This window comes from Haliaeetus albicilla, chromosome 15 (genome assembly GCF_947461875.1).
Source record: "Haliaeetus albicilla chromosome 15, bHalAlb1.1, whole genome shotgun sequence".
Classification (NCBI taxonomy): domain Eukaryota; kingdom Metazoa; phylum Chordata; class Aves; order Accipitriformes; family Accipitridae; genus Haliaeetus; species Haliaeetus albicilla.
In genome coordinates this window covers 19,020,010-19,045,223 of record NC_091497.1, presented here as the reverse complement: position 1 = coordinate 19,045,223, position 25,214 = coordinate 19,020,010, and the positions used below count along the sequence as shown (strand labels likewise).

Here is a 25,214-nt window from a genome sequence, read left to right as displayed (position 1 = left end):
ACATCCCACGAAAGCTCTTTTAACTTCTGTAGATCTATGATAGTCTTGCTTCTTGGAGGAGTGTATGGAAGAAATCAGACCCAGATTTTATGGAAGTAATTAATTTGATTTGCTAGAGCAGTCAAGCAATCTACCATCGCTAAGCTTTAGCAAGTATGGAACGTGACATGCAGAGGTATCTGAAAAGATGAATAAAATCATGGTAGGGAAGGAATATAAATCTCTTAATCTAGGCCAGTATCTGACTACTTCTATAGGTGACCAGCTTGTGTAATCATAGGGGAAAAATATTATTATGAGTTCTTAGGAATTTAACATTTGATGATTTTTTTTTTCATCAAACCATTTGAAATTTTAGTAAAAGCTTCATAAGAATAATAAATAAGAATGGCTGAAATTCTCTTCAAATTCTCTTCAAGTAAGCTGGCACATTTATTTGCATGTACTATATTCAGCATCATTACTTAAAACCTACTTTTGCTCTAAAAAGATCAGTTAATTTAAGAGGTTTTGTTACTGATTTTGGCATGGGTAATGTAACTGTAAGATCGCACATCAGATGGTTATACAGAAGGTACACCCACCCAGATTGAATAAGCACAGAATAAGATGCATCAGTAATGATACTCCTCTGCTATGCTCGTCCTGCAAAATGCTTACTTTGTGCAGTGACAGAAAATGTGCAAAACATTTTATTCTTTGAAATCTGAGATCACTTCTTGTATTGAATGTTGACTGCTGTTGAAAAATCATACAGAAGTCACTTAGCACTGGTGATTTACTAATATTGCCATTTCATTGCGATGTTTTCATTCCTTCAAGAAGAAAAAAAATCTCTTGCAAAAGGATACTTTTTATAAAGAAAATTTTGTCTTTCTGAAGCATTTTCCTCTGAGCTGCGACCGTATTCCTTAGTGTAATTCAGTTTTTCTAATACTGTTTGAATAATTTGTGAATGTATTCAACAGGCTAGTTTTAATTATTAAATCACCTATACAGAAATCTCCACTTATCCAGGTGGTGTAGTCAGGCTGCAGTGGTGATCATCACCAAAATGATGTGACTGCATTTGTAAATTACTACTTCTATTTTTTGTTCAGTATTCTTTTTCATTGATAGGCGTTTTAAATCTGTGAATCCTGGGACTGATGGCACCAAACATGGTACCCAAGCAAGTGTTCCCAAGCTTTGTTTGCTTGGGTATGGCATGAGCGGTGAGTGCACAGTAGCTGAGAGCAGAGCCTGAGGCTGAGTACACGGGAGGATGCATCCAGCTCATCATCTGGCTTTCCAGCACCGCTTTCGAAGAGCGTGCTGGTTCAGACCCTCAAAATAAACCAAGGCTGGTACTCCATGCTTATGCTGTGTCAGGTTTCTGCCAAAGTCACTTGATAAACTTCCTTCCTTTAACGAACAGCATGAGTTTTATCAGGAGAAAAGCTGGAATTAGGTGCTGGTGCTTCTTGGTTTTCTCAGAAAGTGTATTTACATGAAAGGGTGGGAGAAGGCTGGACAAGGTAAAAACTGAAAAGAATCTGAATCCAAAGGGGATTAAAAGCTCCATGCTCAAACTAGAGCTTAATCTGAGTGGTTGAAAAATCTTTACTGAACTCAAACTTGAACTGAAGTAGGGCTGAGAAGAGATAGGAAATCTTAATCTTCAGAATGAATTTAGCACATGGAATAAGCTCACTTCTTAGGACTTTTTTTTTTTTTTAGGCTTTACTATATATCATTTCCCAAAGGATTAATTTTACAGAGAAAGTGCAATGGCTTGAAAAACTGTCTAAATAGGAATACAAACTGACCATAACAATATATGAGGAGAATAAAAGACAAAGGCTTGGTTCAAGTACGAACACATAAGCGAAAATGCTGAAGTACAAGTAGGTCAAAAACCAGTGAACGCTTCTTCCCAAGTAGCATGGTTTGTGAAGAAAAAGGAGTCCACTGGTGCTGGGATTACATAGCTTCCCTTCATTTTACTTGATTGGAGGTAGGTCTGCATGATAAGGTCTGCTGGGTTGGCTTAACACCTGAGCTATGGGAACAGCAGCCTCTTCTGCTAATACTGCAAGCACTGACTCAGAGCTGTGTCCCACCGCGGTGCGTCTGGAGCGTGGGTTGTAGGCACCTGTGACTGTGTCCTGCTGGAGTAACATCACATCACAGCTTTCTCCCTCACCCATCTCTCCCTTTCCACAAGAGCTTCAGTATTTCTGTACTGTGCTCCTTGGTGTAGCTATCTAACCTGAGCTCTGCCTAAATTACTGTGTTCTTCTACAGAACTTGTTAGAGGACAATGTAGTGAGGACAAAAGAAATTGCAGCAAGATTTGATTCAAAGCTAATGTGAAAGAATCAAGCCCTTTATTTCTTTTGTTAACTGTGATGGAGAAATGGATCTCAGCTGGTCACTAGTATTAGAGAAGCATTGCAATTTATTGTCACCATCACCGAAATGCATTTTCTCACTTTCAGATACAACACTTCATATGGCAGAATGGTTTGTATTTGTGTACCTACAGCTTTTGGGGTTTTTTTTCGGGTCCAAGAGGAGCCTCAATTGAAAGTTTCTGTATTAGCTTAGTTCTGGTTCAGGGGAGGTGGGGAAGCAGTGAACACTGGAGATTTCTCCTTGTCTCCTGTTGCCCAGGAATGTGTTTGTGTGGTTTCCATCATGTAAAAATGACATATAGCTGTCTGATCAGTCAGAGGAGAGAGAGAAGCTTGCTTTTATCTGCCGGGGAAGGAATCTTTTTGATGGACATGTACCAAAGGCATGCGTACCTTATAGAAGGAGCTTTTGTTTGCCGAATTTTTGTCAGGAAAGCAAATATGTTCAAGCTCCTAGAAACTGTTTGGTCAAGCTTAATTGCATGTAGGTTTTGGCATACAACATTTAATGGAACATGTTTCTGTTATTTGTGCATCTGTAGTCACAGCAGAGTCTGGGCTCCTTACGAGCTGAAATAAGGAGCAGTGAAAACAGTGGAAGAAAACTACTAAACAGTGTTTTTTCTACCCTCACCCATGAGAGAGTACTCCAGCTAATTACTTCAGGTTACTTCAGCTCTTGGTACTGTGACTTCTTTGTTAATGCTTTATATTTAATTATGAAGACTCCCTCCAGTTTCAAAACAAGTGTATTAAGATTAATCTTTACCTGTAAAATATTCTAGAATCTGCTTTTACTGTAAATGAAGAAAGGGTAGCATCTTCTCAGTTTCTAGTTCCTTGGCCGTAGGTGGTCCGCGTGCCACTGCTGCCGTCATTCAGAATAGCCTTCTGATAACTCTTCAGCTAATTTGGGATACCCGGTGAAGATGCTTTCTTGCTGTTTTCAGTCTCCATTGCTCAGATGTCTCTGCCAGGCAACTCACAAAACAAACAGCAACTCAGGTCAGCCTCAAAGAGTGCATGCTTTGAAGTAGAGGGCAGGTGATGATTATAAAAGGTTAGTCTTTAATGGTATTACAAAAGGTATCTCTAGAGGTTTCCATGTATTTGCCTATTAAAGTGTGTAATGCCCTGAATCTTACATAAAAAAAATAATTAGTGGGTAATTACCTTGTACTTTCCTTGGTGGTGGAGGATATAGCAGAAATTAGTTTATAGCCAGGACTTGAAAGTGTGTGGCTCTTTTTTTAAGTGATGGTCAACACAGCAAGGTACAGGGACAAATACAAGAGTATAAGACAAACTGGGTACAGATGGTCAACTTAAAAGCCTTGTAGAAGAGAGAGGGCAAAAAAAAGAAGTTGGCTCATTAAACAAAGCAAATTGCAGTCCATTCTAATCCTTGTACCTGCAATAAAATGAAAAATTATTTAAGAGAGTAAATACTGTGATATTGTGTTCATTGGATAATTCCATGTTTAATTTTTCATAGAGAACTGCTTTTTGGTTTGACTAAAGCTCTCTTACCACTGGTGGTACTCCCTGGCCAGTCTTCAACTTGTGAAAGCACTTTGGCAAGGCTCGGTTGTACCCGTGAAACACAGGATCCTCTATGCAAGCCAAAATTAGCAAAAATAAATGCCTTTTGAAGAAAGCAGAATTTCAAAACAGTTTTTATTTCTGTAAGTTGCTCTGGAATCATGAGTGGGTTAGTGAACATATTTTTGAGGGGAATTGGTATGACACTCAAAATGAGTGTATTTGAGATTATACACATCGTAAATTATCACAGAATTAATTTAAATGTGCATTTATGTATTTTAAAAGGCCCGTGTACTTCACATCCAATCTGCTGATTTCTATGCTATCAGCATTTATCAATGCTAAAATTTCAATGTCACTGCTTAAAAAGAGAAGCTGTTTGGGAGTGCTTTTGAAAGTAGTTTGTTTTTTCTCTTTGCAATGAATGATACCTCTGCTTTTAATTTACTATTCTTTTCCTGGTAGCTTTCCTTTTTGAAGCATTGCCTGGGTTTTGTTGGTAACTTTATTATTCAAAAAAGTTCAAATATATTCACCTGTGTACCTATCCTGTGTCTGTTTAGGGTTTTTCCTTCAGGGACTTAAGTAATAACTATGTGACTTTTAATAATAGTTCAAATAATTACATACTTGAAATTCTGTCCAGAGTTCATGCAACAGTTATGGTTTTCTTTACCTAGTAAAAGCTTCCACAGATTCTTTCCTACCTGAAAAAAATTTTGGGGTGCATACTTTTACCTGTGTTCAGCGTGCTCTTTTCCAAGCAAAGAGCTTTAAATGTAGTGTGGCAGAAGACTTCACATTCATCTTCTTTCTCTTTGAGCAATAAATATCTGACTACTGCAGTGGTTCTGAATCAGTGTCTTCCAATAAATTAGCATCAAACAGATGGCTGATCTGTTATATCATGAGTTGTTTTTGATAGTACTGATTTATATTACTAAAGATGAGGCTTGCATAACTTACACTGCAGTATAAGCTCTTTCTGAGTATCTTAGAAAACTTGTACACTGTACTACTCTTCCATAAATGTATTTCATTGATGATGAAGACTGTTGCATGTCTTTGTACCTTCACTTGCTAAAACATCAACAATGATTTTTATTAGATTTATTTAAAAAATCTATACTCTAGCAGGTTAGTCGAGCCACTAACTGCATCTACAATGAAATGGAGAGAGAGGATAATATGTTAAGAGCACTTCAGCTACTTTTTCATGGCCTTCACCTATCTAATGCTATGCAGCAAGAAAGTGAAAATACATTGCAAAAAAACCTTGAAGTGTTGTGTGGGTAATGTGGTCAACAGTTTGCCATCTGGCAACCAAACGTGATGTTAACGCTCAAGGTTATCTCCCATGTATGCTATCTGTGGGTCAAAGGGTGAAAGTATTTCCATCCCGTTCTTTTCTCCTGTACTTTATGGTGGTTGCCTTCCTGTCAAGGAGCAGCTGAGTTTTGCTGCAGTTTGACAACCTATTCCTAACCCATCAGCAGAGACTGATTTATCCTTTCCTCATTGGAGGATGCTATTGGTTATTCTTCCATTGCACTGAGTTAATTCCTTCTTGTAGCTCTGCTAGCCTGGAGGTGAAAAAGAGGGCAGACCTTGGAAGTTATTGAGTCTCACTGTTGCAAAGTGCATGTTGATGATGAGACCTCTGAGATGGCTTCTTGTGTGATTCTTCCCCAATAGTAATTTGTCTGAGGTAGGCTACACTAATTAAGTGTATCAAGAGAAGAAACATCCAATTAGTTTTATCGAGCTGCCTTTGCATTTCTTACCCTGTCTAGATTATCAGTCTTAATTTGGGAATAATAAGGTCTTGGCTTTTCACTGAATTGTAAAACAGTGAATATAGTGACACCACTGTTGTTGGGATATCTGAATCAAATAGGACTGAAAACTTGAGATGTCTATGGCTGCTTCCATAGGTACACTTCCAAGGTAGCAGGTCTGGATTTAGCAGTCACTAATGCAGCATGCATACTGTCCCTTATGAAGCTGAGCCTCATAGCAAAGTGGTGCTATTGACATACTTTGCAGTTTAACCATTAGTTTGATTTAATCTTTGCAATAATGATTGCCGTTCACGGGGTCTTCAAGAAACCCTTAGTCTTCAGAAGCTGTGGATTCCTAGATGAGAGTCTCAAGGTTTTTGTTAACCTTATCTGCATCAAAAAAACTGCCTGGTCTTTGTGTAGAAATGATGAGGATTGTTGGGGAAAGCATTTGTAGAATAGCCTCTTCCAGAGCCCAAGGGTTACTTTTGTGTTATCCTGGCTCTGCAGTTTGATTGACTTCTGGGAAGAATAGCTTACAACCACCGTGTGTGTTTTAAGGAGCCTACTTCTCCAGCGCTTCATCTGGCTAGACAGTTGGTGAAATTCTGCAGATGGCTAACTGTAGTTTCCAAGAGTTGGTGCATATAGTATCTCCTTTCTCATGAGAAGGAAGATTCCTAATTTAGCATTTACTCATGCGCTCATTAAAGATGTTGGGAATATTGCCATGGCCTCACTTGGAGCGGAATCGGATCGTTTTGTTCCACTCCCTCCCTGCCACCAGACTTAGCTGTAATAGCTTGTTGGAGCATTTTGGTGGTGTCTTAATTGGTGTATTAAGCTTTTTTTTTTTTCCCTCAGTCATCAGTTCTGTGGTACAAATTACATACTTCATGACTACCAGTGAAAGAGAGGTGTGAGATCATCTGTAGCTCCCTGGCTGAGATTGTTTTCCCATATCATTAATTTTGTTCAAGTTTTTATTCTCAGACTCCTCTAACTTTACAACAGAAACTCTCAAGTGACTAATAGCATGTTTGGTTTCAGTAGGTTGGGATGCTCAGAACTGATGTAAATTCTCCAACTTCAGAGGTATATGGTCAGACTAGCTTAACTTTTCTCCCCCTCCCCGCCCGAGCTCTTCCCCTTTTTGCCTCCCACACAGGCTTTCTAACATTCTGGCAAAGCAAGTATTTGGACTTTTACCCATTCTCTCACTTTGCAGTAAAGAAGCATTCATTTTTCCAACATTAAAAACTTGGCCAGAAAATCTGGCCCAAAAAGTTTAATGTTTTGAGCAAATGTTTAAAAATACCCTCTTGACTTGGCTGCTCTAAGTAGCCTTAAAGCACTGTTGTCCACTGGGGTGGACAAATTCTTTTTCCCCCAAAAAAGCTAATAAAAAAAGGTAATACTTATTCAGTAATATCGACAGCAACAAATTGAATTTAGTCATTTCAAATGTTACAGAAACAAATCTGAAGCCATAAGGAACCTGAATTAGAATAGTTATGTCTTTAAGGAGGTCCCTTACGTGTCAATGTTACAGGAGCTGAGGATGGGGCGGTAAGAATTGTAGCAAATATGGAAAATAATATCTGCTTATCTTGGATCTTGTCTGTTCCCCAAAGTAAAAGGGTAATTTTTTTCTAAGAGTAGTACAATTTGTGAATTTTACTTGATTTTTGTATCTTGTTTTTGTTTTAAATTGTGTTGCTGTTTCACGTCATGTCTTCTGGGAGAGCTGGTTCAAGGGAATACATCCTCTTTCAGTATTTTTTTCTGATAAGGCTGAATAGATGAACATTTGACTCTGCATTAATTGAAGTGCTCTTTTCTGGTTCTAAATATGTCTTCACAATGAAGGCAGATCAAGAAAACATAGGAAATGATAAACTTCAGTTGTATCTGTTTACCTCGCTTAGGTTGATGCATATATGCCCAAAAGAAAATAGAGAACTGACTTCAATAGAGAGAAATCGGGTTCAGTCTGTGTTTCATACTTTTGTGGTCGGTGTGATGAGCGATGATGTTGTGCCCTGTGTTGCTAGGGCAACCCAAAGAAACATAGAGAGAATACGGCAAAATTTCAAAAAGGAAGCATTATAATTTCTTCCGCGCTTCTTATTTGCTTGTGTAATATTTTGCCAAAATATTACTGAGGAAACCCAGTAGTCCTTTAAATAGTTTTTATTCCAAATGTAGAGACTAAACTAAATGATGCAGTCATGCAGTAGTGATTTATTTCTACTTAAGGACAAATTCCAACATCACTTTAACTTGTTTCCAAAGTCTTTATCATGGAATAAACTGCGCTTACCTTGTACCTCCATTTTGTCATCTTCGCTATGTCCATCTCTATAAATAAATCTAAATTCTTTCCAAAATCTTAGCTCTGTGACACTTGCCCAAAAGCTGTGCTTTTAGTAATCCCCCTTTAAACTGCTAAAGCATTATTTGTTTAATAATATGACAAAAGTTGAGAACTAAAAGAGGGGCTGGGGTAGACACTGTCCCAATTCTCTGTCCTCCTGTACAGCAGTTTGACCAGCACTACATTGGAATTGCTCTAGGGGGAAAAACTGAGCCATCAGAAATCTGCAAAGTGACTCCCAGGTGCTGCATATCCCACATACCCCCAAAATGCAGGGGGTTTGTCTCATCTCAGGAGGATATATCCATCCTCATGCGTATACCTGGCATTTATGGGTCTTGGCTCCCCTGAAGAGATGGTGACTGGAGTGGACTGAAGTCTGGATTACTTCCCACTCGTGGGCCATGGATAGGGCATCTGTAGTTTCTGCTGTTAACCCTGAGTCACCGCTGCACTGAATTGTTTTCTGTGTATGTGTTAGAACAACAGCAACTGAGCAGATAACCTATTTGGGCTGGTGAAACTCAATGTTAGCACAGGTGTGAACACAGCAATACCCGATATAAGTTACTGTCAGTCATCTTTTTTTCTTTATCAGCATATATTGCCAAATATCTGGTATAAATTATACAGTATAAACTTGAGTTATGGGGTTTTATCTTTTTTGCACACCCCGAGAAATTCAATAAACCTTGCTAATGAGTGTTACAAGCTGTAGTAAACTTTTGCTTATACACAAGGCACTTGTACATCACCACCTGTTTGCCTGACACAAAAATAACAAAGGATTACATTTACCAAATCTTTCCCTAGGCATAGACCAAGGGAGGAGATTGAATGCAGGAGGTTTGGTTTGTTTTTCTCCTCTCTGATTATAGAGGCTATAAAAATATCTCTGTCTCTCTGAGCAAGCAAAGTTGTATAACCTGCCAAATCCTAGCTCCTCCCGAGGGATCATCTGTGAATGCTTTATCCAAATTGAACAATTGTATTAATCCTGGGGGTCGAGGGTAAGAGAGTGCACATGGGCAGTTGCTATGGAGTAGTTGGTAGATGGAAAATTTTTTACCCTGACTTACCTTGCAGTAACTTGTTTATCCGTACCCAGAGTTGGTGCAGAGGTGTCTGAGCAATGCTTAGAGGGAATAAATGAGTCAGTATTGAGGACTACTCTACAAAATTATCTCTGGTATCTGCCTGTGGGAAGAGGGGATGTTGAAATACTCCAGTTAGGTGTTAAGAGTGGGAGTAAAAAGGACAACAATTTTGGAAATACTTGATTTAATAATGGCAAGGAGGCATCAGGCAATAGAGAAAGTGAATTTCAGTATTGTCTTGAAAAATGCTAACTGTGAGTTGCCATGGTTGCTGCAGCTTAGCTAAAGCAAATAATATACTTTAAACAGAATATCTTCTGGTAAAAAGCTGTTGAACAATTTCTGTGCTAGTTAACAGCTGCACCTTCGTGTGTTTTTCTATATATTTCTAAAAACTTACAGAATTGCACTTAATTGCCTATTTTGATACTTATTTTTCAGATTGACTCCCCAGATGTAGCAACTATTCCTTTTGGAAGGAATGCTAGCACAATTGTGTGTTCCCCATATGGATTTCTCTTCAAATTAATGTACAAAATTTACACAATATGGTCTAGTTTTGTGGAGGGGAATGAAGGTAAAGGATCCTCAGAACTAAATGCAAGAGAAGTTAACGTAGGTGGTGATCCTGATAGTCAACAGGATGAGCTCAAGTCTGTTGATTCTTGGGAGGGGGGAATGTCAAATCTCTAAATTTTGAGAAGGTACAAGGAGGAAAGAAGGTAGAAGTGGTAACATTTAGTATAATCCTGGTGCAAGGGTCAATTGAATTATGTACAGGTTAAAAAAAAAAAAAGGGCAACAGGGAGATAGGAGGAGGAGAGACTCAGCAAATATGCTCCAAGTTCTAAAGACCAATACTTTGGAAGTTATAAAAATCTATAGGGTGTATAAGTAGTGATATGATAGCTAGCTGTCAATCTATTTAAATTGCTGTGTATTTTGAAGTGTTTTTTTCTTTAAGAAAAATTAATTTCACCTCTGAAATTCAAACACCCTCTTGAATGTGAACAAACTGTTTGATTTCCTTTGAGAACTCCTAACATTCTGTGCAAGCTTGGAGTCAACTCCGCAACTTCTTTGTGCAGAGAGTCCATCATTTCTCATGCAAGTCAATGGATGTTCTCATGCTTCTGGGCCAAAGTATATGGCATGTGACTGGTAGCTTTCAGAAATAAAATACCCACTATTTATTTTTGCACAGGTACCAGTCTAGACCTGAAATTTAAAGTGACCAATACAAACTGGGGAAAAATTCTAGATTTGCCCTGGAAAAAAACAAACAAACAAAACAATAGAAGAAATACCCAGTTTAATTACTTGTAATTAGTGAAGCTGCTGACTTTTAGGTTTTTTAGGAATGGAGTAAGAAAAAGACACAAAAGGGGACCAGTCAACAAAGCTACACTAATTATTAGAAATATTTTAATTTTCTTTAATACAGCTTAATATATGAGCAGGAAGCTGCAGGATCCTATCAGTCTCCTCTTTTTTCTGCAAGTGGTTGCTGCAGCAATGCTCCATCCCTCTTCCCCTGCCCACCCCTGACACGAGAGCCAAGGAGTGCTCAGGTAATCAGCCAGGCTCCTCTGCAGAGGCTTGTTCTTCTGGGGATTGTTTTGGGCGTTTTATTTTTATTTTTTATTTGACAGGTATGCCTTCTGCCCTACACTATCCTGAATACTATTTTTCTCCTTGGGAGAGCCTGTAGATTAGACTGGGATACGAGGAAGCCGTCAGAGGTGGACCACCCAGGGAGGAGTCGGAAAAGAGTGTGAGGAAGTGGATAATGTTAGTGTCTGGTGACTTGCTGGGGCTGATGCACGCTTCTAGAAGTGCCTGGTTTTGTTTTGATAAGGGATTTAAGAATAGTGTGGAAGCATAATGTGTGAGATCAGCAAGGAAGCGCCATGCTCAAGAGGCGGTATGAAAGGACGGGCTCTGAGGCGATGGACGGGGACGCGTTCCCACGGAGGGCGTTGGCCGGCTGCGTTCCCTCTCCGCCTTTCCCCTCTTGGGCATCTCTTCTCCACCCCTCAGCCCCTTCATTCGTAGGCGAGGGCGCGAGGTGGGGACAGGCTGCTCGGTCGTCAGGGCCCACAGGGCTCCTTGCTGCCAGCTGGTGGTTTTGTAGGGGCGTGGAGAAAGGCTTTCAGCATCGTTTTATACCTGACTCTGTGTGCCGTTACGATGTAAGTGGCGTTGGGTCTGGTGGATACGTTGCTATGGAAAATACATGTGCTTTTTATAGTCAAATAGAGAGAAAGGTGCATTTCCAAAAGCTGTTCTCAAATGTTGCGGCCATAACCTGACCGTTTTATTTCCAGCAATCTTGGCAGTGAACTGTGGCTTCTCGGGGTTGAGTGTCAGTTCACTCAGAATCCAAGTGCCGGAGGAATGTCCTCATGTTTCTGTACCCATGTGACAACCCCATCTTCCACTGGAGCCTTTCTATTCTCAGCAGCGCATGGGAATTCAGTGAAATCCGATAACGGCAATATTAATAGCAGTTGAGTAGGTGGTCAAAGAGCTTGAAATTTAGCACAGGCCCTGCTGCTAGTTGGACAGCTGGCGTTCGTCTCCTGCACAGCATACCTCAGCGAGGGTGGTATCGGCTCCACACGAATCCTCCGACGTCCTCCTCAGAAGCGTAAGTGAAGCTGGTTGGCGTCGGGCTGGAGCGCCTGGAGCTCTGCGAGGAGCTCGGCAGTGGGCTTGTTCTACAGCCTGCTCCTCCGCTCCGGCTCCCAGGCCAGGCCACGGCTCTTCCAAGTCCTTCAGAGGGCATCTGGGAGGTGGAACTGCCGCCTCAGTGGATGGAATTCAAAGGGAGAGCACCGATACTGCTTTTGAAACGGACATCTGTTCAGGTCCTGTGTTCGTGAGATCTGTAGTACAGAGGGAGGGATGGAGAACAGACAGCTTTGGCAGCTGTGGGGGTTTCTGGAGTATTTGTCACCAGAGAAAGGGTTTGGCACTGGGCAGGGTGCATTTGTCACTGGCACATGCCTTTCTGTCAGTGGGAGTGTCTCCGTCCCTTCTTTCTCCCCATAAATGGGTTCAGATTTGTCTTATCTCTTTGGGCATGACCACATGGCCTCTTCTCGGCAGATAGTCCTCATTTAAGGAGGGGGATACTTTTTTCTTTTTTTTCTTTTTTCTTTTTTTTTTTTTTTTTTTTTTTTTTTAAATCATGGGTTGATATCTATATTTTAAATATGTTTCTGTATGAGAAACAGACCCTCAGAAAGCTAGGCTTTCTGAACGAGGTGCTGTAAAATCATCTTCCAGAATTTTGCTCAGGCTTCTGGTACCTTGGATTTGGTCTTGAGCTCACGTTGATGTTCAGCCTGGAAAATAACAGTGAAGTGTCGAAGTAGATTTAACATCATGAGTTGCTAGATGCTGGAATTTAATACATATTAGGATGTGGAGAAACCAAACCGTATAAGGTGTTAGGAAAGTAAAATCCAAACTATTGAGTTTATTTGTTAGAAGTTTTGAAATAAGTCAAACCTAAATGGCACTTAAAATGTACTGCTTTTTTGTAAGGAGGCACTGGAGAGGGGTCTGTGTAAGTGTCAGCATTGCCAGTGGATATATATTTCATAACTGGTTAAAAGTGTAGTTCATGATTTCTTAAAGTACTGTGGTCGGCTAGCTACTGTAAGGTACAATACGTTCATTATACAGTATTTTTTTAATTTTTTTTTTTAAATACCTCGAAGTGCATTGAAGTAACACTAGGAAGCTTTCCTCACTCCTCGGAGCTAAGCGTCAGCAGGTGAACGGGAAGCACAGAGCATCTCTGGCTGGGGTTTTGTCACACGGGGACTCTCACGGTGCTGACGTATGGAGCAGGGTCCTCTTCCACTGAGCCCCCTGCCCGCTCCACTGCAGCAACACGTTGCCTCTGCTGCGGTGCTTACGCAGGCGCTTGCATGAGCATGCTCTAAAACAGATGAGCAAGTTAATTTGGGGTTTGAATATGTATATTAGAAAAACCCAAATGAAGGAACGGGCACAGCCCTCTGGTCCTGCTGCACAATGTGGAACCGCAGTGTGATTCAGAGTCCTGTTGGCATAACCACAGGGCAGCAAACAGGAGTGGCTGGAAGGGAAAGGGAGACCAGGAAATCCTTAAGCTAGAGCTGCTGCCAAAGCCTTTGTATTGTTGGGCTAGGGCCTTGGTGACTAGTTTTGCTATTTAACCTTGAGCAAACAGCAGAGCGGAGAATAATTTGCTTGAGCTGTGGCTCAGCGTGCTGACCTGGCGTGTCACTTTTTTTATTCTTGTAGAGTGGTCCTTGTAAGAGAAATATCCATCGGTCTGTGCTGGCTAGTCTGTGAATATGCATCGTGTTCAGTCGTAACAGAGGTATTTGGTCTCTAAGCGTATCACCTACTAACAAGTGAGAGCTATTTCTGTCCCATTTGTCTTTTTTCTGTTTGCTAAAGGATTGACGTAGGTGAGATGATTTGTACAGAAGGTATTGTTTCTCCACGTGTGGTTATTTCACATCTTTTTGCATCAGTTTTCAACTTGGAATCATGCAGTTGTGCTTCATAATTATTATAACTCCCACATATTGTTATCTCATGGCCTTTAGACTTTCATGGTATGTTTGATAGATATTTTCTAGGATGGCTAATCTTGAGGTTGTACATAAACTATTATTGAAACCACTGCCAACAGTTAAGGTTCATGCTCTGTGAATTAAAAGTTGTACTTTTTAGATTTTGAGACCCCTTTGTTAGCTGGGGTTGACATAGGGGTTAGGTTAGGTAACATCAAGGATCAGCATTGCTTTTCTTTTGAACTTCAGAATGAATGCTAAAATCTGAGACCGTGGGAGGAGCAGATGAAGTATTAAGAATAAAATTCTTTCTGCAAGATCTTAACCATTCTCCTTAGCAGCTTCCTTTGCTTAGCTGAGACATCTTTAAAGAAGTTGCATTGTTAGTGAAAGGACATATAAAAACTTCGGGAAAGACAGAGAAGGTAATGTTTGAAATGACACAACGTGATTTAGTAAGTAGTGTTGCATTGCCATTTGGAGAGGAACCTGCTTCTTTCAGCAGATTGTTTTTAAGATGCAGCCTTGTCTGTGCCCTCCTAAGCAAAGTAGCAGACTGCTTATAACTTTCAGCATAATGGCACTCATTTTTTCAAGCCAGAAATTAGGTTACACAAAATAATATTTTCATAAAGTATATAGTCTGTGCCAAGTGGGCTGTGTGACGATTTTGGATGAAAACGTGAAAAAGCAGACTTCTTTCGCAGTTGCCTGATACAGGATTGGCATTTATGTGCATTGATGAAGATACTTCAGCAAGTGGGTTACCCCTTCAATTCCTATAATAGCTTTTGTAGGACAAATGTCTCTACAAGCAGTGCTGTGTGTGCACTTCAATGCTATAGACTTATGTTCAAAATAAGATTATAATTGTCCAGGAGTGTTTAAAAAGCTTAAAGGCTACATTGCTGAAGTTCTTGCACTCCATCTTCTAACTGATTTCTTCAAATACAGTGTGCGAAACTGAGTGTTTCAGCCCTGTGTATTTAGAACCAGACTTGTGAAGGGGAGCAGAGGTGGGAGCAGGAGCTTGCTGTTGGGTAGCATCAGGTTGTCAGAGAAGGTGGGGTCATGCCTCTCACAGCAGCAAAGAACTTGCTATGCTTGAAGTTAGTGCCTCTGTCTTGTCCCCTGCTATGAACTGTAGTTGTTCAGAGCTATACACAAGACCCCGGTTGAATTCTTTGCATAGTACTGCATAGTATTTACATTTTGATAACAGTATGTGAAGGAGAACTTCTACTTAATATAATTATTTCATTTTGAGTTTTCATTTACTGCAATTGAGTTAAAAATTTGCTTTCTTTTTTTTTTTTGATGCTCACAGGAAAAAGTCATTCCTCTTAAAAGCCTTCAGTTTGTATCATGCTTCTATCCAACAGATATTTGCTCAGCTATTTTAAATGCAGTGTACTGGAGAGTAACTTGGCAATGGCTTATGCACATAAGCTCAGAAGTGCATTGTGAGCTTGGCCAGGTTGTACATATAAAAGGCTCTTATTTCACTCAGAGAACGTCAGCAAATGCATCCAAACTGCACCTTCTGCAAGTTGCATGCCTCAGAGGAGAAGCAGCTGTGAAGTTTGTAGGTGACAAATGACTTCTAAGGCCTTCCAGTAAGATAACAGCATTGCTTCTTTATTCAGGATTTTCTTCTGGCAAAACATTATATACCTGTGGTTTTACACGGATTTTAGGACAGTACATTCATCATCCAGAATCCTCTTCCTTTTCTTTGGTTAAGTGCCATCGAAGAATTAATATATGCCTATATAAATGAGGAACTGATTGTTCCAGATTAGCAGGGGTTTTCTTGTTTTGTTTTTTCTTCTGCTCAGACTGTGTCTATTGTGACAAATTGCTGAAAAGGTTTAGAGACCAATAGGTGTAGTTCAGAGAAGGAGAGCAGTAATGAAAGTGAAGAAACTTTGCTCACAAAGAGTAAACAACTTGTCCATTTGCTTCTGTTGTTAGCCAAGCAAACATGTGAATGGAGTACGGTCTGTCATTTGAGTGTGTGATATATCTTCCTGCCTGCATGTTGGGTCTCAGCTGTGCCTGTTGGTTTACCTGAAAGTCCTTAGTTTTGCATTGTTTATAGCCCAAGTACACAGGCCTAGTGTATTTATGGTTACTCTGGTATAGAAAATATACTGAAATATGAAGACAGCTGAATGTTGCTCCTATTGCAAACGGTTGACCTAAATGATCCAAGAGAACTTGTGGAAAGCAGAAGTGGACATCGTCATGTTCAGTCACGTAGCTTTGCTCTACATGAAGGTTGGTAACCTCTTGGATAGGGGCTACAGCTGACTAAGGGCAGAGTTTTTCACTCCTTACTAGGCTGCTGAAGTTTGGAAGCAAACTTTAAGGCATCCTTAGCAAGGGCATGCATGGCGTCTGCTTTTATAATTGCAAATGACAGCAGAAATTCTGCTAAAGGGAAGGCTTCTAGACCTTGAAGGTGTAACGAATGTAAACCTTTAAAATGCTGTCCATTGGGTATGGGAAGTGTAATGTTGATACGTGCCACCACCAGAATAATTTTTCATCCTCTGCTTGGGAAACCAACCTGTCTCTAGTCAGCACATTAGATCATAGCCATGGTGTGCCCTGCGGCACGGACATTGGGAAAGAAATCCACATACTGCAGAAAAGAAAGAGGAAATTTTTTTCAAAAATAGTCTCCAGTGAAAAAAGAACACCACTGTGTTTCGGAAGGGTTGTTTTTTTCCAAAACAAAAAAGTGTAAATATTTCACATTAAAGGAGAAGGGTTCCTCCTTATCCATGAGAAGGGTTACTGACTACAAAGCCGGTAGCATCTCTGGCATGTGATACTAAGGAAGCTGCAGGCGAGGACTGTGGAGGTCAGATCCACCTCAGGACTTGGTGCTCCTGGCAGCCGGATTTCTTTGTGGTGCAGGGACAGGCAAAGCAATTACAGCCGCACCGAGCGGGAGCGGGCACTCTCAAACTAGAAGGAAAGAGAAGGAGGGATGGTCTGTGTCCCTGGCGGTTGTCATGTTGCATCGAATATTGTATTTCCATGAAGAGTGCCAGCTATGCTGACCAGGCCCTGTCATCATTTTGCTAACTTGTGACTGTCCCCTAAACAGTTTATTCTAGCTTTTCCCTGCAACTTTTTGACTAGCTCGATCCTAGACGGCCAGAAACAGGATAGGTGCCCTGATACATCGTTGGTCTGACCTCTGCGTAGGTCTTTCTGCCACCGTATGTTAATGCTCTGCTTTTTTGTTTGAACCCCTTCACTGTGCTGTGTGTGAAGCTTGCCGCTGAACCACCCCTGAACCAACAGTGTCTGGGGCAGATGGAAGGTTGTTTTGGTGTATTTAAGCCATTTGCCCTTCCATAATGGCTGGCAGTGCGCGCAGGAGTGTTGTTCAGCTGCTCTCTATAGTCCAGCCCTGAATATTTGTACTTGAGGACTGAGTCTGTGGTACCCCACCTCTGTCAGGAGGCTCCCATCTGAAAAGTTTCTTCTTGTTCTTAAAATGAGCAGGAGGAGAACGGGACCACTGTGAGCGTGCGTTGGTGCACTTCCAAGGTGTGCCACAAATTGGCTATTTATTAAAAAAAAAAAAAAAAGCTTAATAATGTTAGTGATTGCATATTTATTTAATATTTTTTGAGAAATGGGTATCTTGCATAAAAGCAAACCAAACCCCTCCTTCCAGCCCAACAACATCTCTCTCCAGATGTCCCAGTTTCAGTTGCTTGGGTTTTTTGTCTGAAAAATTCTCTCTGGGCTGAAGTGTTTTCTGTGTCTGAGGCAAATATTTTAGGAAACATAGTACAGTCAGGGAAACTAACAATTAAATCTACTTTCATATGGAACTGAAGGTCTTCCTGGCTAATAGAGGCTATGTTTCCCAAAGTCTTGGGAAGTCATTAGCTTGTTTTTCACTTTTATTTTGTTGGTAACTAAAAACATTAGCTAATTAAAAAAGCCTAGAGCCTTTCCAAGTACCTCTCAAATCAGAAACTATAATAGATCAGCTAGTTTCTCACTTTATATGTAATGATTGAAATAGTACAGAGTTACGGCTATGAATTCAAAGTGAAATGCTTTTTCTTTATTTTGGAACAGTCATAGTTGAATATTTTATACTGGCCTCCTAACTGGGCTTCAAATCTTTTAAATCTTGAATAATAATTAAATTTTAAGTCAGATATTTTATAACTTTTTGTTTTGTTTTTCTCATTCCCTGCCCTGCTTCAGACCGGAGGAGACCAACAGAAGAGTGAAAAATGTAAGACACATCTACTTCAATGCTTTCTGAAACAATTTCACACTAATTCTGATTAAATACTTTTAAAACACTTCTTCTCATGGCACTATCATGTTTACCTTATTCTTCAGCTGTTCATTTATCTGATGCAAAGTAGTGCCATCTTACGATGATCTCTACGCAGCTTTCTTTCCCAAATAAATGTAATAATTAAAAACAGTACTTATATCTGCTTACTTGAGATACATGAGATGCATCATAACACTCTTTTAATTGGTTTTGATGGAGATCATAGCTAATACTGTAAAAAAGATTTTACAGTTCATTGTGGAAGACATTTCTAACAGCATGCTGAGATTTTTATACTGGTACATGGTATGAAAGGAAAGAAATTAAGTTTGTATTCGTGTTTGTTTGTTTGTTTCGGTTTAGGTTTTGATTACATTATACTGGCTTGGGAGAAAAGCTCAAAGTAACCCTCATTATAATGGTCCATACCTTAATCTCAAAGCATTTGAGAAGTTATTAGGGCAAGCATTGACTAAGGTAAGGAATCCAAAAAGAATAGTAAACAAATAGCCTGAATTTTATAGTTTGCTATACATTACAGCATCAACTCTAAAAAGTCTCTTGGGGGTTTAATTTTATTCTTGGTTTGGAGAACATAGTTGTTTGTTTTGCTTGCTATCAAAGTCCATGTGAAAGGAATGCTTTTTAGCTTACACTGGTTCTTCTGCTGCCCATACAATCATGAAATTGAGAATCCATCTGCTTTGGTTGGTGTGGTAGTTTCTGAAGAGCCCTGCCTTCATTTCCTTTTGGCTGAGATAAGAGAAATTTAAGACCTTGTGTTGAATCTCCTATCCAAGCTGTTGTATATGTTGGTTTTAGGGGTTTGCAATAGTCTTTGTTAAAGTTTGTTTGTGCACTCGAAATGCATTTTAAAATTTTTGAGTGAAAACTCACGAGCAGGACTTGCTTCTTACATTATTGTAAAAGACCTTTCAAAACTTACTCTCGTAGGCACTTGAAGAGTCCAGCCACCTGAACAGAAGTGGCAGGGATAGTGGGTACGGTGATATTTGGTACGTTGACCGGGGAGAGCCCTTTTCGTCTTCAGCTAGCCATAAAAGAGACGATTCCTTTGATAGCTTGGACTCTCTTGGTTCAAGATCCTCAACAAGCTTTTCATCAGATATAACCTTGAAAGGTGGCAGTGAAGGTATGTTTTCCTTTTTTAAATCTTTTGTTGACACATGTCTTACAAGTGTGGGAGAAGACACTGTATGGACCTAGTACTTTGGGTGCCCAGTACTTAAATAGGCTTGAAAGGCAACTCTAGTTTTGCAACTGCTAATGTTGCATTTTGCTTAAGCAAATATTGACCTTTAACAGTTGGTAGAAACAAAGTAATGCTCACATGAATTTTCCTAGGAAGTGTTGCTGAGACTCTTGATGTCACTGCTGCATTAGGGTGTGTGTATGTACAGAGTATTTTCCCATAGTTCAGGAAGGGGAATTGTTAGAATTCAGATCCTGATGGGATCACCTAAAATTCAAAAGTTGCAAAAGTCTCTTGCCTTGTTCCTAGTCTGGGTATGTCAAACCTCTGTCTCTTCACTCTATTTGTGAATATTCAATAGGGTTTTTTCCCAACTAGGTTAAAAACTGAATAGTAGGTATTACTTTAGATAGTTTGTCAGGGAAAGAAAGGTAACAAGAAGGCAGTTGGTGACATTGGATCCCTACAGCTGTACTCTAACCTGTGTTTCTCTCCCAGTTTTAAAATTCAATACAAAATTGTAGTCTAACTTAGTTATAAAAATAGTGAGCTTTTGGATTTTGTTCCATGTGCATAACAAAATCATTGGGTAGAGGCCACATGGAGCATTTCTGATCTGAGCAAAGCAGCATGTAGGCATGCTACGTATCGGATGTGATGTGGGCTTCTACTGGGTGTTAATCCAGTGAGATGAGCATGTTGCTATACTATTTGCTGGTAACTTGTCTTTGTTAGTAAATTTGAGTGGCAAGTAAGCTTTTAACTGAAAACTTCTGTGCTGTTTTACATCTTCAGTCTAGAGGTTAGCGCTTAGTTTCCTGCAGGGAGCAGTGACAGTGAAAGAATGGAACAAACGTCGCAGGGGTGTGCAAACCAAACTCAGCTTAATGGGCCTTACCACAGCTTTGCCACAAACTTCTAAAAATATCTCTCCTACTGTCCTGTCAGTAGCTCAGCAAATTTGCAGCCGAAATATCCCGAATATGGAGTTAAATTGATTTTAGAGGATTGTGGTGCAAGTTCTAGCTAGAAGCTTGTGTCTAGAGAATAATGTTTGTGCCTTCCCTTTTCTCCCTTTTCTTCTAAGGTTGCGACAGTGACACAGACTTGGAACTGCCTTTCAAAATGCATGACTCCCATAAAGATGACAGGTCTTACCGCAGGATTTCTGTGATTGAACCAAAACCTACCACTGACTTCAATCGCTTCTTACCCAACAAAAACAAGCAGACGGCGTATGTGCCAGCACCCTTAAGGAAGAAGAGGACAGAGAAGAATGAGGACAACAGGAGGAGCTGGGCAAGTCCCGTCTTCACCGAGGCAGATGGAACATTCTCAAGGTACTGGTGTGTGGTCTTAGTAAAGCGGACTTTGGTTTAGGACTTTTTAAATAAGTGATTTCTTTATTGGTTAAAGAAAAGCTGCTGTTGCTGCAATACAAAGTAAAGTATTTGAGTTTCCGTATTTTAACGGGGAGGGGATGTTTTGGTGTGGTTGTGTGGTTGTTTTTTTCTTTTGGTTTTGTTTTTTAACTTCGTTCCACATAACTAGTTTTCTGGTGTTTGAGTAATGTTTTGAGGCTGGTCAGACTCCAGATAGAGGGGATTTAAATGATGTTAAATGCAGGCTCACGAGAGACAGACTCTACAGTTCTAGTTTTTCATTCAAGTCTTCCAAAATACGGTGATGAATTTCAGTTGCCCAGCTTCTTGGTGCATACAGATGAGATTAGTGGGCAGTTCTTGGGTTTCATCATTGCCTTCATGACTTCACTGTCTTCATTCTGTTCCTGTTTTGGTCAACCTCAGTGGATGTGAAAGGAATCCCGTAGCTTCCTGCCAAAATAGCAGAGCAGAGAGTGGGCTCACAAATCCGGCTTCCCTCCAGATGATCTATGAGTATGGCAGTGGCTCTGATTCAGAAGATGAAAGAAGGGTGCCTGACGTGGTTATGGATGACTTAGCAAAACGTAGATTTCTAGTAAAAAAGAGCCCTGTAAGCTCTGCTGCACCTGGACATCGTTTCGTGTTGCGCAATGACTCTCCTAAATCTTGCTCACAAGAAAGTTATCCAGCTGGTCCACTAGCTGCAATGCTTGAACCACTGAGGTCAGAGATACTAATCCAAGATCCAGTAACTATTGTATTACCTAAATCGCAGTCCATAAATAACTCCATAAAGTTAGCCTTCTAATCGGCATTTTAACACAGCTGATAATTTGTTATGCCTTTTCTGTCAAACTTCGTATTGTTGTCGGAGGCGATAGGGTGCTGATATAACCATTTAACTTTTTTTTTTTTAATCGATTTTATTATTTCTGGTGCTGCAGTGATGGAATTGAGAACTAATTTGCTTTATTCATGAGATTGAACTCCTGAGCCAAAAAGCATGTCTCTTTGCATACTTTATGTCAAGTTGCTCCTAAAATATCTTAACTGATTGGGTATTTTGAACAGTAACCAGAGGAGGCAGAGGCAGTTGGATACTAAAGAGGAAAACAAACCAAGAGTTAACATTCCTTCAGAATTATCTGGGTATTTTGATGAGGACGAGGAAGAAGAAATAGGCATCCCAAACATTGAAAAAGATGATCTATATTTTCGCAAGCTAAGTTCTTCAGCGGCAAATACAGTTGTTGCTTTTGACAAATTTCTTCCTAAGTTTTGGACTCCAGAAGAAGAATTGCTTTGGAAAAAAATCAGGAAATCCTCTTTCAAACCCTGGTATAAAGAGATTCAAGGGTTCAGGTGCGTTTTCATGCATGCCCCTGTTTCTCTCCTGTGTGCAAAACCTATAAATAAAGTGTAGTTGTATGACTTTATTTTTCATTTTTATTGCCAATGTAGCAGCAGGATATGCTTTCTCTTTGGTTTTTTTTTTTTATTTTAGAAAATAATTGAAATATTATTTTCATTGCACTGTTGCCACTGTGCATTTTACTCAATTGACTACACTTTGTGGTTTTGTTTGTTGTTTTTGTTTTTTTTTTTCCCCTCTGCTCATTCTTTGTGCTGCTGCACAGTAGAAAGAAATCAGATTCTGAGGATGAGGAATTTGCTTACAAACAAAGCTCTGCCATTGTTGCTAATCAACCAAGACCAAGTTTTGACTGGAACAGCAGTTGCAGAAGGGATCAGAACTATAAGCCAGCTGCTGAATATGTGGGAAGCTCATTGTCACAGATTGCAGAAGGAAAAATCTTGGAGGCTTCTGATCAGCCCAGGTTGATATTGCTGCATGAGCTGTACTCTTGCTGCATCAAAAAGAAATGGCTGGATATGCAACAGCTAAATGAAATTAAACCACGTCCTGTGATGTCGCGCTTCTTTGGTTATTACTATTTTGGTTGGTTTTTGGTTGGTTTTTGGTTTTTTTTAAATGTAGCCATAAGTTGCTGGTCTTCTGAAACATGTAAATGCAAAAGTGTAACATGCTGCGTGGGGTTACTAGCTTTGTGTGTGAGCATGTAAGCGTGCTGTTTCTGAGCAGGTCAGTATGCCGTACTACCTTTATGTTGGTTGATGTGTGCTGTGCTACAGTTAGTGGTGGTGAATGCCAAGTGGTGTAGTTGCTCGGGATACTTCCAGTCTAAACCAAATGTGTATCACAATAAATACTGATCTGCTTGTCTCTTGCTAGTTAATGATATTTTTACTTCCCTCCTTTTGTTTTATATGCTTCAGTCAGTTTTCGTTACTTCAGGCCCTGCAAAAATACTCTGACTACTTGTCTTCTGAAACGAAGACCAAAATTGATCCTTCTTCTGGCCCTAGGCTCATAAAATGTAGAAAGAATATTTCCTTTGTACCAGGATGCAAGCAAGGAGATGCGGAAAATGGATATCTGTATCCAGATTTAGAAAATGATGACTTGTTCGTTCGGAAAACTGGGGCTTTCCATGTGAATCAAGTTGTTCTTCAAGACCCCTGGTATTTTAAAAAATTCTCTGAGCAGGAGCCTCCCCTAGAGGGTGAGATAATTCTGCAACCCAGAGAAGGCCAACCTGTAATTCCAGATTTGGAAAGGGATGACATGATTTTCCGTAAAATCCTCTCTCAGAAAAAAGAGGTGCCTTTATCGGGCGCTCCAGACAAGTATCACCCAGCACTCTTTCCTGATCCGTGGAGTCTTCCGGAGGAGATCCGGTCCAAATTTCTATGTTTACTTGAAAAAACTACGACACTGGAGGAAAGAAAGAGCAACGGCAGAGTGCTGTCGCCGTCTGCCCGCCATAAGAAGGACGATATGCTGACCCGCAAGATTGAATCTTGGAAGGTGGGAAGCAACGTCCAGCCAGTAAATTTCATCCCGGGTCCGTGCAGTGAAGAAGACTGGAAGAAGTGGGAAGCGATCAGGGAGGCCAGCAAAGTTAGACACAAGAAACGGCAGATGGTGGAGAGGTCAGGTGGTGTCCTGCACGGATTGCGCTTGAGTGCAGTTGAACCCTTTCTATTCAGAAAAGCATCGTCTTGTGCTGAACCATTCGTAGAGTGCCAATCTGCTATTTGTTCGTGGCATCCTGGACAAGCTTTTTATTTGCTTTGAATAGAAGCTCATGACTGCAATACCATATTTTCAACAAAAAAATTACAATGTTTTCTAGTTTTAGGCTGCTATTTTAGAGAAAATATATTATCATTTCTTCAGGCTCAAAGTTCTGCATAAGTTTCTTTCCATGGTTGAACAGGAATAGTGATTATTCAAAAGGCTGTGGAGGCTAGAAATATTTTCTTTTATTCCTCAGTGTAATTAGTAAAAATATTTCTGAAACACATGAATGCTTTAATGACAAATTCTGGAAATGGGCATTCTGATATTCTTGCTTGCACCTAAGTTTGAAAATGCCTGTAAACTGTCCTGACACAGTTTTGAGATAGATGAGGTGAAAAAAAATACTAGTGTTGTTTTGCCCACCCAAAGTCACGGTGCATGCAAGTTGTGTGTCCATGTAATATTAAATTCCACTGCGACATATTTTATTCTGCCAGTATTTCCCCCCTGCTTTCATACAGTCCTGATTAATACTTTCCCTAATCCTTTCCTGGTATACTCAAAATTTCTCTTCTCTGACTGAATACTGTTTTTTAACTATCTCCTAGCTCTCCTTTGGATTTTTTTACTTACTGGGGAAGAGTGGGGTTTCGAATGTTTCCTTAGCTCTGAAAATACGGCATTGCAAGTTGCAGTTCTCCCAGCTGTGCATCATTACTTTGTGACTAAGGCACTTCCATGTTCCTGTTGATACTTCGATGTTGGTGCATTTAATATTTAAGCTTAATACTGTTAACAAAATGCAAGCTTCACTGAGGAATATTTCTGAAGTGCTTGAAAATATTTCACATTTTAAGAATTCATTCAATAGAATAAAATACTCATATTCAAGAATACTAAAAATCCTCTTGAATCACACTGGATTAATTTGGTTCTCCACTTAATGTGCTAAACTTCTATATAGGGCCTTTTATTCTTATCCGTTCCCAGTATTACTTTCATTTAGTATCAGAAATGGTCGAAGTAACAAGAAAACAGCCTCTGTAAGCCAGGCTTCTTGTTGGGAATCAAGCTGGCATTAATTTTCATTTCTTGAAATGAGTATCTTTTGAGCATCATGCTGTTTAGCAGCACTGGACTAAGTGGTGCAGAATTAATACAAGGCTCTATTTGTGCAGTATTGCTGAATCAGAAGCATTGGAAACTTGCAGGCCACCTCGTTCTAGCAGTTTTCTGCCCGACTTACACATCATGCAAGTCCTGATGTGTTTTTTGACTAGTGTCAGATCTCCAATGTGCTATTCCATGCTGGTTGGTCCTCAAGCTTTCAGTTTCCCCTTCACTTAGTGTGAGCGCTGGTGTATTGGTGGTGTTAATGTTGTTATGAATATCAAAACACTGAATCTTTTCTCTTTT

The 25,214-nt window shown here is 40.0% G+C and overlaps 1 protein-coding gene across 22 annotated transcripts in view; it reads left to right on the top strand.

Moving 5' to 3' along the window:
* Positions 1 to 25,214, top strand: part of LMO7 (LIM domain 7) — a 135,601-nt gene that overhangs the window by 70,322 nt on the left and 40,065 nt on the right. For 11 of the 22 annotated variants that reach the window (XM_069802533.1, XM_069802529.1, XM_069802526.1 and 8 more), the window contains exons 5-12: positions 18,016 to 18,046; positions 18,458 to 18,571; positions 19,049 to 19,247; positions 20,395 to 20,647; positions 21,116 to 21,415; positions 21,764 to 22,054; positions 22,330 to 22,530; positions 22,991 to 23,707. In XM_069802533.1, the coding sequence (XP_069658634.1) occupies positions 18,016 to 18,046; positions 18,458 to 18,571; positions 19,049 to 19,247; positions 20,395 to 20,647; positions 21,116 to 21,415; positions 21,764 to 22,054; positions 22,330 to 22,530; positions 22,991 to 23,707 (2,106 nt within the window). Of the gene's footprint in view, positions 1 to 11,737; positions 11,847 to 12,371; positions 13,575 to 18,015; positions 18,047 to 18,457; positions 18,572 to 19,048; positions 19,248 to 20,394; positions 20,648 to 21,115; positions 21,416 to 21,763; positions 22,055 to 22,329; positions 22,531 to 22,990; positions 23,708 to 25,214 lie in introns of those variants that run through there. The other 11 variants (XM_069802542.1, XM_069802535.1, XM_069802536.1 and 8 more) reach the window with 7 other exon arrangements.